Genomic DNA, 15,179 nt, shown 5'->3' on the forward strand with positions numbered 1-15,179 from the left:
GCATTTGTTTGTTTGTGGCCAACAGTGCCACTGCGAGCACTAACGTTAAGTCTGACTGACGCACTGCTCTTTAAACTTATATGTTAGCTATAAAATATTTGCACGAAAAGATGGAGATATGTTTTGTCGGTTTGAAAACAGAATCACTGCAACACTGAAGTCGTTGGTAACGTTAGCTCGTCACAAATATGAAGTATCAATCCGCTGGGTCGTGGAGCCCTCCCCCCCCCCCCCAAAAAAAAAGACAAGAAAAGAAAATACATATTCATAAAACAGTTAATTTTATAAATTAATTTTAGGCCATAAATTACTTTTTTTTTTCACCTCCTTACATCAACATACATTAAACGTTTCCCCTTGTTTTTCACTAAATACTGTTATTTAAGTTGCTTTTCAGTTGTCATGGTTACAATTCTGCGTCCAAAATGGCGTCCTTGCTCGGGAAGCATCTCTTTGAAATCAGCGCTCAGGGCCCACCTCCTCCAAAAGATTATTTCCAACTTGTTATTACCCAAACTGAGGTCGAGTACTTGTATGAGTTATATTTATCAAGCAGTGTCTCAAATAATGGCTTGGTCAAAAGCTAAGTGTTGCTAAAGGAACACTGTGGACATTTAACTTAACTGAGGCTAGTTTAACTCTGACTTACAAAAGTGACCGTTAGTTAGCTAACGTTAGCCAACGTAGCGTGTCCGTTAGAGAATGACGTTAACCTTTCTTTGCCGATGTTAGATAACTGTTAATTAATAATAATAACAGTTACAGAAGTTGAATTGAGTGATAAAGTAACCAGTACATTTATGGCAGAAATGATTCAGTCATTTTTGTTTTGCCCCAGGTCATTTGTTACTACATATGTTACATACACGCCCTGAATAGGACTTTGGATTCACATGATGAACTGTACGGCTCTCTAAGTCATATCTTCTCTCTGCCTTCACTTTTTAATCTTACGTTATCGTTTTTCTAACTTCAGGTAATATGGAGATCATGGAAGATTTCTGTGCGACTTGAAGCCCGGGGCGCTGCGCCAAAAGAGCTGAAGACATCCCATGAAGATTTCCTACATAACAAATCACTGAAGTGTAAGGGTTCATCGCGTAGATAGATACTGTATTATGCTGTACTGAAAATCGTGTTCAAGTTACAGTACTTTGTTTGGGTTTAGCATTTTTCTTTAACACAAATCTATCATTTGACAGAGAACACTTTTCAGGTTTTCAATAATTTGACGTCCAGGCTGTGCTTTACCCCTCATCTGTAGACGAAATTGATGCTGTTTTCGGGCAGAGAATCCTGGATTACACAGTATTACTTTGTGAAGGAAAGTTTGATTACCTGGAGCGCTTACCGGATGACATATTGCTCAGGATCATGTCCTACCTACAGCTGAAAGAAGCAACACTGATGGCACAGGTTTCAGATAGATTCAGAAAGGTGAGGCGATCAGGTCACTCTCTAGAATGGACATATGTATCTGTACACTGATAACCACACCTGTAAATCTGTATGTTTGGTTGTCTTGTGCTCTGATTGGACTCTACCAGCTCTGCAATTCTGAGAAGTTTTGGGAGGACACTGTGAGGAATCGCTGTGCTGAGTTTAACAGTGACATGGAGGGCATAGCAAACGCCATGGGCTGGAGGAAGCTCTTTTTCACCTTTTTCCACAGCAGTGGCAGAAAGGAGCAGCAGTGAAGCACCTGAACAGTTTTCTTACCGTTCTGAAACAACTGAAAAACAAATGACCGTGGATGAACATCAGGATTCATTTTACTTTGTGAAACGAGAGCCAGTTTTCAGTGAGGTTTAGTGTTCTTGAGTTTTAACTTTAGTTTTGAGATATGTGTTATGTATATCCCATTGGTTTAAAAGTTCCAAATATTCTTCAAAACAAATCAGTATTTGTATGTGTTGCTACTTCCTTGTTACACTTTGGATGGCAACAATTACCACCAGTATTCAAAGAGAGATGCCGTTACTTACAAGTTATGTACGTTGCAAAGAGTATACGTTGTGTAATATTACTGGTATATTAAATTAGCATACTGTACAATACAGCAGTTAGTGTCTCATAGTGTTTCCTGAATGATAAAGTGATAAAAAATGATCTAAAAAAAAGATTACAACAAAGAAAAGTCCTGCTGACATCATATCAAGGTAAATAGTCAAATTCAACATATACTTCCTGTTTACATTTGCCAGTGAACTGTTCCTGCGCCCTCTGCTGGGGGTCCTCGGCACTCAATGCTGTGTCTGCCTACAGCCAACCTGGGTTTGTAAACAGTCTGTGTGTGTTCACTCAAGCAGCCAGCAGAGGGAGCAACGTGGCAATGAAAACTAGAGTCAGATGATGGGAGGAGGAGGATCAAGCAAATAAACCCTTGGGTAACGTGTGCAAAAACAAGTGCTGTAATTCTGGTTACCATATCCAGGCCTAAAGAGTAGATCACACGTATTCTGGATTGAAACCTTGCACAAATACGTCTGTCAGGGCATCTGCCACACCGGTACAACCTCACCTGAAAACCTGCACAAGCAAGCTACAGTAACATAAGACAAAGGTATGCACTGTTTTTTCTGTTTCTAACAGGTACCTTAGTGGGTCAGAGTCAACGTATGGTACAATAAATGTGAACAAAACGGCTGCATAATAAAGTACTGTCCTTGTTTCGGTCACAAAAGATGATACAATAGAAACAAAAACAAAAGTCATTCCCTTGTCCTCTGTTAAAGGATGAGAAAAATGCAGATCATTTTCCATTAACAGCAAAACTCCCCTAAATATAAAATATTCTTCTGTCAAAATGTTAGAATGATCTGACATGACCGCATACAGCCCTGACTGGTAGGTACTATGGCCTATTATTAGCCTCTACTGGATACCGCCTTCTCAGCTGAGTCTGGTCTAGGAGGAAAAATATTCATTACGTAACAATAAAGGAGCTGTCTCCCGACCCACTTCCTGAATACCACAGCAGTAACTAGGCCTCAAACTGAGGCAGAGCGGAAGCTTCATCCATTTGTTTGCTGTCGCAGTGTTAAACAGCGACAGTTGTTTTCCTGCTTATCCCTTGCCTCCACACATTCACCACACGCCACCCCTCCTTCTCAGCTCCTCTTTGTGGGTCAGTGATGCAGCGGGAGTGACGCAGCAGTGGCAACAGCCTCCAGAAGGCAACTATACAGAGAAGGGACAAGGAACCTCTGCCAGAACCAAAGTCCAAAGGCAACATCCAGACAGCAGTGACGAGGGAAGGTGGTAGAGGCCTAATCTAGGCCAAAAGGGGAGCTGGAGCCGGGTAGTCGCTCTGCTTTCCTCATCCTAAACAAACAGCAGAGAGACATCCACAGCGACAGAGAAGACCTTCTGCACAGAAACATTTTGGTAGGCAACTCAAAGTATGAGTGCTTGTTAAGGCAGCAGCATAAGTGCACCCACGGATGAGTGTATTTGTATGCTAAGAGTGTGAATGTTTTGAGAATGAAGAGGAGGCCTATTCAGCCGTGTACTGCAGTCTGTGCCTCCCTGCGTCTCACAGGCCGCAGCTGAGCTTACCGAGCATCAGAGGCACAGAGGCCTGTAAACTTTGTCCTGTGGTTTTGAACACCTAAATGCGATATTGAGTGTGGGTGGCAAGGTGCTATATGAAATACTTCATATGCTCCGCGACAGAGTAATATCTAAGCGCTTTAATTAAGGGCAGTAAATTCTTCTATTGGCGGGTTTGATTTCAAATTTAGCTTAAGATCTACTTAAAGGACCAGTGTGTAGGAGTCAGTGGCATCTAGTGGTGAAGTTGCAGGTTGCAACCATTTGAATACAGCTCAGCCTTCCAAGCGTGTAGGAGAAACTCAAGAAAAACAGGAAAGGCACTATCTAAAGCCAGTGTTTGGTTTGTGTGTTTTGGGCTACTGTATAAAAATAGTGGTTCAACATGGCTGACTCCATGTAAGAGGACCATGGATGTATAAAGAGAACTGGATACAGCATTAGAGGCTGCAGCATTAAAGCTGCTTCCCGTTGTAAAGAAATTACCCGGATGATATACTGCACATGCCACAGTGGCCCATAGAGGATGCACACTAGAGACTTCCACTGGCCGAGCTGGCTTACTCACGGTTTAGCCTTCTGTTAACTAGAATGGGGATAAATAATTTAAATGTTATCAGACTGAATGGATCCAATTCCGTTAGTGAACCGAGTAATTTTGCAGGGTTGTAACGCTCGAGAAAATGTATCCACCGTTTTACAGCAGCTTCTTTCATAATGTAACCTTATAGGGGAAAACATTTTTTGGGCCAGTGCACATCACGTGACCGACGCCTTTGCTGTAATTACACGGTTCAGCCACTATGTCAAAAAGCCCAGTGCTCTTTCTGGCGGCTTGAAGGGGACCCTCTCCCTCAGTAGATAATTATAATATAATTATACACTAATAAAAAAAAACACCTTTAAAATCTGGATTATAAAAAGAAGAGTTTCCCAATTCTTAAAGTAAATAAAATGATTTACAACGCTGTAAACTGCGAAGCAAGTTTGCCCGATTATGGAAAATATTAAGGCTCGCCTAGGCAAATTAAAAATGGTACAATGGTTAAAAGGCTGTGCTATGGTAGAATGTTTTTGAGTTAAAAAATATTAAAAAACATTTATTTGACTGCTTTTCCACAGATGCGTTTCAACCATTATCATGGTTATCATACTGCGCCTGCATGACTCTGATATGATTATCATTGTGGTAAGGCCTGGCTTAAATACAGCAAATTCAAGCCATTTATTTTAAATAAAACAGTAAGCCAAAACACAGTCATGCACACCACCTTTATTTACCGGTTAACTTTAATTAGCCACCATGTGAAATATTTGCCAACACGTCCGCGACATGATATCTTACTTAGCTAGCTCCAAGCCTCGCGTAAACCAACTCTGACACACTGTTGTGTGTGGTCCTGTGTCCACGTGATCAATTCTCCTCGTTCCCTCCTAAAACAGCACTGAGTTGCAGCACAGCGCCACTGTTTAAGAGCGGCAAGAAGAAACTGTAACCAGAGGCTAACAAGCCTAACCATAGAAATAATTTAATAAACACATGGTACACGGGATCGTGCCCTGGACTCCACGTACTCGCTATACCCCGAATGCCACATTTTCCGCAGTATCGGAATTGGAACAACTCTAGTTGAAAGAAACCCCCAAATATACTGCAGTCAACAAAAGAACTCCTCCTTCTATCTTTAAATATTATGGCCACAAGAAGTTAGGGTCTCATTTTATTGGACTTCCTCTAATGTGTGTCTTTGCTGTGTATTTGAAGAATAGAGTAGTTTTGACTGACGAGTCTCTGTAAATCCCAGTCAGCTGTGGTGGTTGCTGCATGCTCATCCCACTTTAACTTCAGCCAGCCCCCCCAGTCTTCCAAATTTAGATTTTCTGGCTCCAATTACAGAGGGTATGCACTGAAGCCACTTTTGTCTTATCACTTGGATTGTCATTGTTTGTCTGGTTTTTGGTTGGCACACCAACATGGCTCAGTGTGGCACAAGTTTTCAGGTTTAACTACCTGATACACTGGCTGCTCCCTCGGCTGATGTAGGGGTCTTCAAGAGAGCAGGTCTTGCTGTCAGCATCAAAAATAGATGTGGTTAATTATGTATTCATGAAACCAACATAATGTGATATATCGAACACAGAAAATGAAACAGATGTCAGCCAGTATGAGGAGAAGACCCACACAGTCATATGACTATACTGAGTTGTGTAAATAAAAGAGCTGCTTCCGTCCTCAGAGGCTAGCGAGAGTCTCACAGTGCCATGTTGGGTTCAGCTTCCTCCCCTCCCCCTCGTCTGCAGTGCTGACGCATCTGCTGCTTTTGCATCAATCAGCAGCCTCTATATAGGTATACCGAGAGTCCCCGCTGATAGCAGGGCTCTCTTTTCCCCCCATAGCCTTGCATTCAGTTGCACGCTCACTGCAATTGTGAGAAAAAGCATCGATGAACATGTGTCCTGCGACTGCTGTGATGCAAAATAGGACAGCAGTCACTGCCATCTTCTCTCTGGTTCTGCATTACCTAACCACAGAGACTGCGTAAGCACCGACGAAGGGCTTTGGTGTTATATATTGCTGCACAGACAGAGACTGTGTGCGCAAGCATGAAAACAGATGGTGTAGCCTTATGCATTCAAAGTGTATGTTGTTTCTATGACAGATAATTCTGTTTCATGCATAAGACATTTTCCCTTTTGGTCAACACTGGTGCATCAGGATGTAGCTGGTGTGGTGCTGAGGAGATTTAATACGCCATTTGTTGCACCCCTCACTCTACGCTGCTACCAGCAATGCAGCTGAGCATTTTCTCTGGCTGTAGCATCGAGTACAGAGCTGGTGTGTGATGTAGCACCCAGCATCTCTCCGCTCTCTCTACAGCCCTCTGCCATGCTTAATAAAAGTTGTCGTTTCCTGCTCAGTGGCTCCAGAACGAACGCTTCAGTTGCCCAGTTAGCACAAAGGCAGACCCGTACTCCGGTTTAGCTACAAGCTGTATAACTGTGAGGAACTGTGATTATATAGCTGTACTAGGACAGAAGAGGGACAGCCAGAGGAGGGCAGGGCAGATCTAGCCCAGGACCTGGGCTGCATGGATAGAGGCGAAGGATGCTGAAGCTGGAGTCATCTGCACACAGAGAGGGAGGGAGAGGAAGAAAGACGTCAGAAAAGCTCTGCTTCTGACAACACCACTGTTCAGCGACCATCATAGAAAAAAAAAACTACTTTCGCCTTGCTCTCACGAAACTGTTTTTCATGTATAGTTGGGTATATTGAGGGCTGTAGAAAAGGGATACTGCATGACACTGTTTCCTGTTCGCCCTGCATCATTTTCTCTGAATTACTAAGGTACGTTTTGCATGGTTTCCCTCAAATTTATAACCTGTTTATTGCGGAAGTATGCTTTGCAGAGGTGCGTGAAGTGGCTTTTGCTTTGACATTTCGCTCTTTGTTTGACAAGACTGTATGCTACAGTGTAAATTCTTGGTTTGTGGTTTGGTATGTGGGGATTTTTACTTTACAGGTTGAGACGTAAAAAATAATTTCACATGAGCTTTGAAGGTAAACTTAGGTTGGGTGTGGCAAAATCATAAGCACTGATGACAAATTCAAAATTTCCGCTCAGCATGTGGTGGCAATAAACCACAACAATTAATATAATTTGTGAAAAATGAGTGTGGTGAAGTGAAATAGCAACAGAAAACATTAAACTGTTTCAGAACAAACTGAGAAATTAGTATAAAAGCAGTGCCACATCACTTGCTGTTATCAGATGAGAAAGTCCTTTGGGTAGCATTTCTGCTGCAGACAAAGACACACAGACCAGTACACATAGACAAAGTATATTCAAGCAGAGACAAAGGAAAACCTTGATTGCTCTGTAGACTGCTGTGTGTTGCAGGTTCTCAGAGAGGGCAGGATGTTTCTGGGAGATAGGGGACCGAATACCCGGACAGCTAATACAGTCACTTGCCATCCAGCTGAATCCCAATAAGTGCTGCGCCATAGCATGTTGCCATGACAACGGAGGCCTGTCTGAGATAGAAGGCAGGTGGCTGGTTGTGTTTTCAGGAGTCTGAGAGGCTTTAAAGAACGGCGGCCATATTGTATTTGTTGCACGAACAGAAAATCGGATATGAGTTTATCAAACCTCTTTGGAGTGAACAAAAAGTCCTGTAAATGTATTACCTTTAAGGTGAAAAAATGTCATTAAATTTCCAATTGGTGCGTAATGCAGAGGACAAAAATAAGCAACGCATAAAACAAAATTAGATATCTAATTGTTAATTTAATATAATTTGTTACACTATTGTAACCATTGTTACATTATAATTTGCACAGACTAAATCTCACAGGGATCACGAGAAATTAAAACTCTTCTTCTGTTTTCACACTAAGTAAGCACAGAGAACAAAGAACAAGTTTACAACTGAGAGACACTAAATATAGCCACGTTGCCTCAAGCAGATAGCTAAAGAAAACTCACTCATGCTATACTGCACAGTCACTGTATGACTTTTACTAAATATGTAAATGAGGATAAAAATAACAATAATGTTAAGTTCTAACTTCTCTCTGAGCTTAAGTTGGATATTTAAATAATGTTGATGCAGGTGTGATGATTCATCACTGACAGGAACAAGCTGAGTGTGTCTTAGCAGGTACAGTCAGCATGCTATGTGAGAAATGCTTAGTGAGTCAGTATAGACTCAAACCACACTGACTCTGATATCAGTAGGCCACAATTAGGACATCATGCTGAGTGATACATCCTTCATCCTTTCAAAGTGAGAATGAATGAACTTCAACTTCCTCTAAGAGTTGCAGATTGAAGATCATTAATAGTTTATAGCCTGTGTGTAACAACTGGAAAACTAAGATGTGTATATAAGATCAATTATTATAGAATATTATTAGCAAGTCAGCTACTTAGAATAGGTCAAAGATTGTTACCGTTTTTACTTTTCATAGCAGGGATTGGGATTGTTGTACTTCTGTACATCAATGACCTTTCCTGGTAACCATTTTGCTCATGATGTATTAATTAACTGTACCCTGTTGGTAGAATTGACAAAATGTATGTGAGACAAGTGAAAAGATGCCTCTTTAATGCCAACTGACAGAAAACTGAAGAAGGGAGCATATGAGTCATCAGTGCGTAGCTGTCTGCATGTCACTTTCACATTAACCTATGCCTTAGGAATAATAAGACTGTCAGGACAACTGAACCAGACCTAGTGCTGAACTGTATCACACTGAATGGATTACCTCTAAAATTGAATTATAATGTAAGTAATAATAACAAAAAATAATCCATGACAGCACATTTTACCAGTTGCATACTGCGGTTTTCTCATGACTGTTTTGGGATTAGTTAATACCTTACTTAGGTTGTTCATGACAAGAATATTCCATGTATAAAAAAACAAGTTAATCCGCAGAGAAAACCAGCAATGGAACAGAAAGGAAATTATTGGACAGACAAAGAGTTGTTGCATATAGGAAGTAATTAAGAACGTCATACATTAGGTCACTATATCCTATACTTTTTGAATCAGAGGCAAAATTTTTTACACATATTAAGTATGGTCTAATTACAAAAAATAATTCTCACAGTATTTAAATTGCATGATACTCTCACCTGGGTGTTTTCTGATGCAACCCTTGACAGTAGTATCAATATGCCTTTCCCGCATGTTCTGATAGCTAGGATTTGAAACATTACCTTTTCCCATTACTCAAAACAACCATTGCCCCACATTTTAGCAGCCTTTACAAGGAATTAAAGACCTCCTCTACACAAGAGAAAAAAGAAAGATAAATGGGGGAAGGGAGAGACTTATGCTAGTAGTGTCTATACTCAGTATGTGACCCATTCATTAAGGATTAAACTTTATGCATAACTCTATATTTTTAATCATGGATGATGGATGAAACAGGATGGAGATTATGATAATTTCACTCACCAGAACTGTTGTTCAGACTGTTGGCACTGGAGCTCATCTGTCAGGACATTACTGCCATCTAGTGTTAAAACACTAGAAGAGCAAAAACATTTTCAAAAACAAAATGTACACACATCTTGTGGATCTTTTTAACAAAATCAAAACCATCAGATCCACCATTCTGTAATAATCTGATGTTATCATTTCTTCTCTTCTTTCTTTTAGATGACTGTGGTGTCCCCATGCACTCAGAACCTGATGGATAGTGCTCACCCTCACACTGTGCTTAACAAACTCAATGAGCAGCGTGTACAAGGCCTCTTCTGTGATGTTACCATTGTGGTGGAGGATGTTAAGTTTCGGGCCCACAAGAACATCCTGGCAGCCTGTAGCGGGTACTTCAAGAACGCTCTGACAACTCCTGAGACAGTGAGCTCTAGCCCAGTGCTGGAGCTGATGGACCTGAAGTCTGAGGTGTTTGCCAGTATCCTCAACTACATCTACTGCTCAAAAGTGACATTACCCAGTACAGAGGACACAGGGGGGCTAGTGGCAGCTGGAAAAAGGCTTGGAATTCCTTTTTTAGAGAAGCTTGCAGAACAAGAGAGGCAGGACGAATGTGTTAAATCCACAGATTCCAGCACAGTCCCATTGTCTAAAAAAACAAAGAAGGAAGCTCCCAGGCCTGAGGAGATTGACAGTGCCAAAGGCCCACGCATCACCAATGCCTTTTCTATCACTGAAGTGTGTCATGGGAACAATCTTTTCACCCCTCTGGTTCAAACTGATGGGGAGAGGCAGTCACCAGATGTGGGACAGCTCCCATCAAGTTGCCCCACAACCTCCTGCCTCAATGGGAACAATGAGACAACCCAAGCCCTCTCAGAGCACTCGTATGCAGTAAGCAAATCTACTGAAGGCAAAGATAACAGTCAATGGGACAACAAGAAGGTCTGTAAGCCAGCAATATCACAGCCAAAGCAACTCATTTACAGGAATGCAGGGCCACTTAAAAAGCGCCACAGGCTCCGAGGCCCTTTGGGTAGAAGTATACTTCCAACACCAGCTGAACCACAAACAGATAAACCAAATGCAATAACCCCCACATTAGCTGATGCTGTTTCTGCAGCACCTGTTGCAGTCATGACACCACCTCCACTTTTTTCAGAGGCAGAAACAGAAAAAAGTATAGACCCAGTGCTGCCCATAGCTGCTGACAGCGTTCAAATGGAATTAGGTCCACCAACACTTTCCCCTCACACAGAGGACAGCATTTCAATCTACGGGTGCGAGCACTGTCCAGAGATATTCACAAATAAAGCTCTTCTCACCATTCACTCAGAAGTACATAAAAAGCGTTTTGTCAGTCATTTGTTTTGCAAGTTTTGTCACCGAAAGTTTATCCACCTCAAACGGCTGCGCAACCATGAGCAGGTCTGTCCCAAAGCTGTAAGAGCCCCCCCTGAACTAGATACTACTGACATATCAACCAAAGGGGTGGACCTCCATTCAGATGGCATGCCAATCATGGAGAACACCATGACACAGCTTCCCCCTGCTGACCTCTCCACCCCTTGCACCCCAGAGCCCCTTCAAGTGGACGAATCAGAGCCTCCACAGGAAGAGAGGGTAGTGCGGCCGGGGAGCAGTCAGAGGAGATACAACTGCAGTGTGTGTAAACGGGTTTATGTCACCCTATCCAGTCTGAAGCGGCATGAAAATGTACATTCCTGGCAAAGAGCCTATCCCTGTCATTATTGTAATAAAGTGTTTGCCTTGGCAGAGTACCGTACTAAGCATGAAATCTGGCACACAGGTGAACGCCGCTATCAGTGCATTTTCTGCCTGGAGACATTCATGACATATTACATCTTAAAGAACCATCAGAAGTCTTTTCACGGCATTGATCCCAATCTAGCTGTTAAGAAAAAATCTGCCAACGGTGGACTGAAAGCCAGTGTTTATCCAATCAAACTCTACAGGCTTCTGCCTATGAAGTTTAGAAAGAGACAATACAAGACGTACAGTCAGACATATTCCGAGAGTGTTGAAAGAGGTGAGCAAGCTCCACTAGACAGCAACTCTCTTATCCCTCCATTGGAAGAAAATGGTCTGATCAGCCACACTGATTCATTCCCTCGGACATTCATGGCAACAACAAAGATGGTGGCCCCTGTCATGCCTCGCATCAACTTTGACAAGCCATGTGACCAAGATATTGACCAAAGAATGAACAGTGAATTGGAAATTCAGAGAGGCGCAGGACAAGAGGGTGAGAATAGAGATTCACCTTTCATTAACTACAACAGTACCTTCTCTTTGCAACCTGATAATCCTCTGATACTAAGTAACTCAGAGCACATCAGTCATGTGCCATTCTTAAACTCTTTGAACACTGTTAAAAAGTTAGGTGAGCTATCAGCTTCTGCAAAAAGAGTTGAGGATATGACCAAGGAGATACTTCAGTCGAGCAACGAGAATCTGGTTCGCGATAAAATGGTGGGGGCGAAGACAGAAACATATATTGCCAAACCTGCATGCCCGGGTCCATCCGCGGATGGTGCTGCCATGCCGCTCTGTCAGATAACAGTGAAAATAGGCAATGAAGCCATCATCCGCCGCCAAATCAAAGGATCTAAGCTCTTCCCCAGAAAGAAAAGGAGAATCAGAGAACTGAGTGAGACGGAGAGCCCGAGTCAGTGCCCTCCAAGGGAAAACTCAGAGAGCCCCAGACTCCGCCTCAGACCAGAAGTCACTGCTGCCACAGAGCCAGAGACATATGATGATCCCAATGACTGTGACACAGCTGACATGCTTTGGCGTCCCTACTATTCTTACAAAGCTAAAAAGAAAAGGAAGAAGCTGCGATTTAAGCACAGAAAAGCTCTGCTTCACCATTATCCTGAAACGTCAGCAGAGAGAACTGCAGCCAGTGACTCCCACCTTGATAAAAGCAGTTGGCTGATAGAAGAGAGCATCTCAGGTGGTAGTGGAGAGCTGAAACGTAGCCTTAGCAGGAACTCCAGCCCGAGGGCAACCTACAACTGTGACATCTGTGACAGCTCTTTTATCACTGAGACGGGTCTGAAAGCTCATGTTATTGGTTCCCACCCATGTTTCTGCCGGACCTGTGGTAAACAAGGTCCCCCCGGTGAGGTACCTGCCGGTGGTGACTACATTTGCAACAGCTGTATGGAAAATGGCACCTGCTTTGATAATACACCCAGGAGCCCCAACCTGGAGAAGAAGTATCGCTGCTCCTTCTGTCCCCAGCGTTTTCTCTACCTTGCCACCAAGAGAAGCCACGAGAAAAAACACCAGGAGACAAATGAGGAGGGGTATAATTATGACAACTTCACACCATGTTCTAAATACTCAGCACGCCTGATTGAAGACCATAAACAAGACACCATCAAAACAGAAGACAATGACAATCAAGGGGGGCCTGGCATAAAAAATGAAAGGCTGGAAGGAGGATCTTTTTCCACTGATAAAGTTAAGCCTAAAATTGAGGACACAACTGACTTCATGTCTTTGACAACCTACCAGGACATGTCGTTTTCCAGCATTAAAACTCCATTATCGCCCTGCATTGACCCGTTGCTTTCTCTCACACCGACGAAGGTGAAACATAAAATGGCGAAAAAAAGGAACAATGCACAGCATACTATGCATCTCATCCCAAAAAAACAAGCCCGTGACAGAGACAGTGACAAAAACAAGGATATTTTGATGGGGCAAAAAACAACCAGTCATAATGACCGTGAGAAGTCCTGTAAACTGTTTAGGAAAAATGACTCTGAAACTAAAGGAACCCACATTTCTATACACAAGCCAGATAAATGGGTGTGCAAAGAGGAGCCATTTTTTTAAAGATCTCTGAGAACTGACCAACAAGAGAAAGTGAATGAAGCCTCTGCTCTGGCAAGGAATTGTAAAAGTTGTAATGTTGTTTTTGCAGCTGAACTCAATAAAATGTTTTTGAATGGACAACACTGAACATCTAAGGATCTAATGTCAGTGTAGGTTGTTTCTTCCCTCCTAAACTCAACAACTGAGTGATTTTTCACCTTTGTAGAGGATATTTTTTGGATAATATGAGACCTTCTGACACAGACTGTACTTTGCTCATCGTCTATGCATATATGGCAGACTAAGTGACATGACTGTAACCTCAGCCTAATTCATGAATGTTGGTAACGTTTCTTCAAACGATGTGCAATTTCAGAACAGGGGTTAGGATGTGTTGGACAACTGAAAAGCTGCCTAGTGTGGTTGCATCTTCACATTTTAAAATATGTCTGGGGAAAACTATACGAATTTTACAACTGTCACATTTCTGAATCTCCTGTTCAATTAACTGACCATGGTGAGTTGCACTTTATTGTTAGACTATGCTAATCCGTTGGTTTCATACTTTGATATTTAAATTTTAATTCTAAGCACCAATGATATAATTCTAATTTATAATTAACATGTGGCACCATTGAGATTAAAGTTACTACTTTTGTGTGTTTATGTATAAAACATGTAAAACTATTTAAATAAATGTGGCATTCTACACAGCTACATCCTGTTCTTCTTTAGACTCGTTAGAGATACGGTAAATGCATTGATCAGTGACCACACTGACCAACGTATCAGACTGACGGAGCACACTTACTGATTCTCTGATACTGATGGTAAGGCAATAGTTACAGAAACCCTGAATGACATGCAATTAAAACGTGGAGATTTTTTTAAGAGGGACATTTTAAATAGCAAGATTTAAACACTAATATTGGTACAAATCCTGTTCCACAGCAACAATTTCCTAAATATAAAGCCACATGGTGGTTATCTACTCCTTCTGGGACCTGCAGCCCATCTGAGAAGTTTATTCCTTCGTTCTTCCACACAAACTGCATCTGTATTTAGAGTTGGGCCTCAAGACACAATTTCCAGATGTGTTTAAATTCCTTGCTCCTTTCTAAGACTGTTCTTGTGATGTAGCAGATGTGTCATACATTTTAGGTATAAGGTAATGCTTAACACAGTGATTATGCCATAGAGGCGACATTTTCCCCCAAATCCCAATGCAATCTGTCATTTAATAGAGGATCATTACCCTTTAAAAACATTGATAGCAACAATTCATGGGTTATCATTTAAGCTATTCCAGATGTGAGCAGCATTTTAATTAGATTTTTCATCATTTTTCATTATAATCTGTAAGCGTAGCTGATGGCAGTAAGTAAGTAGACTAGTTGCACTAATGTAAAGTAAAATCAGCATATGGTAGTAGTATCATAGAGGAACATATGCTTGCAAATAACTTCAATGCTCACTATATCATACAATAGCCACTATTGTATTTTAATAAAATATGAGATATAAATACAACATAGACTTGATATGATGATCATTAGTTCTTCAATTTCATTAGTTCTTTCAAACTTCAATATTTGCCTTATATGGCCAAAGGCATTATATTTTTCATGTTAATATCTTAATGTCAGACATTTTTGACAGTAAACAGCAGATCATTTTATGACATACTCTGCAGTTTAAAGGTGGCCATATACATCTGAGTTAATGTTAAGTCCATGACAAATCAATAACAAGGTAAAGCATCTAGATAACATGTTACCAGTATATAAGTGTTGTGAACTAGTGTGTGCAACGTGTTAAAGGGGAACTTGGCA

The 15,179-nt window shown here is 41.6% G+C and overlaps 2 protein-coding genes across 3 annotated transcripts; both read left to right on the forward strand.

The window, feature by feature from the left end:
* Positions 1-336: 336 nt before the first annotated feature.
* fbxo36a (F-box protein 36a) lies at positions 337-2,039 on the forward strand. The gene is made up of 4 exons (XM_035680324.1): positions 337-521; positions 977-1,085; positions 1,265-1,437; positions 1,548-2,039. Exons 1-4 carry the CDS (start codon positions 426-428, stop codon positions 1,695-1,697), a joined length of 528 nt encoding a protein of 175 aa, XP_035536217.1. The 5' UTR covers positions 337-425; the 3' UTR covers positions 1,698-2,039.
* Positions 2,040-2,387: 348 nt separating this feature from the next.
* On the forward strand, positions 2,388-14,058 carry zbtb38 (zinc finger and BTB domain containing 38). Of its 2 annotated transcripts, XM_035679846.1 has the most exons (3): positions 2,388-2,563; positions 3,115-3,387; positions 9,721-14,058. In XM_035679846.1, exon 3 carries the CDS (start codon positions 9,721-9,723, stop codon positions 13,366-13,368), a length of 3,648 nt encoding a protein of 1,215 aa, XP_035535739.1. In that variant the 5' UTR covers positions 2,388-2,563; positions 3,115-3,387; the 3' UTR covers positions 13,369-14,058. The 2 variants fall into 2 exon arrangements, with proteins under 2 accessions (XP_035535739.1, XP_035535740.1); XM_035679847.1 differs by lacking the exons at positions 2,388-2,563; positions 3,115-3,387 and adding an exon at positions 6,068-6,898.
* Positions 14,059-15,179: the final 1,121 nt, after the last annotated feature.

This window comes from Morone saxatilis, unplaced genomic scaffold (genome assembly GCF_004916995.1).
Source record: "Morone saxatilis isolate NCDOM2014 unplaced genomic scaffold, NCSU_SB_2.0 Contig8, whole genome shotgun sequence".
NCBI classification, from domain to species: Eukaryota; Metazoa; Chordata; class Actinopteri; family Moronidae; genus Morone; species Morone saxatilis.

Excerpts from the sequence above, each read along its gene's own strand:
- fbxo36a (XM_035680324.1), top strand. The coding sequence starts at position 426 with ATGGCGTCCTTGCTCGGGAAGCATCTCTTTGAAATCAGCGCTCAGGGC. Across the intron at positions 522-976 it reads TTGTTATTACCCAAACTGAG|GTAATATGGAGATCATGGAA; the intron begins GTCGAGTACTTG and ends TTCTAACTTCAG. Across the intron at positions 1,086-1,264 it reads ACATAACAAATCACTGAAGT|ACGAAATTGATGCTGTTTTC; the intron begins GTAAGGGTTCAT and ends CCTCATCTGTAG.
- zbtb38 (XM_035679846.1), top strand. The coding sequence starts at position 9,721 with ATGACTGTGGTGTCCCCATGCACTCAGAACCTGATGGATAGTGCTCAC.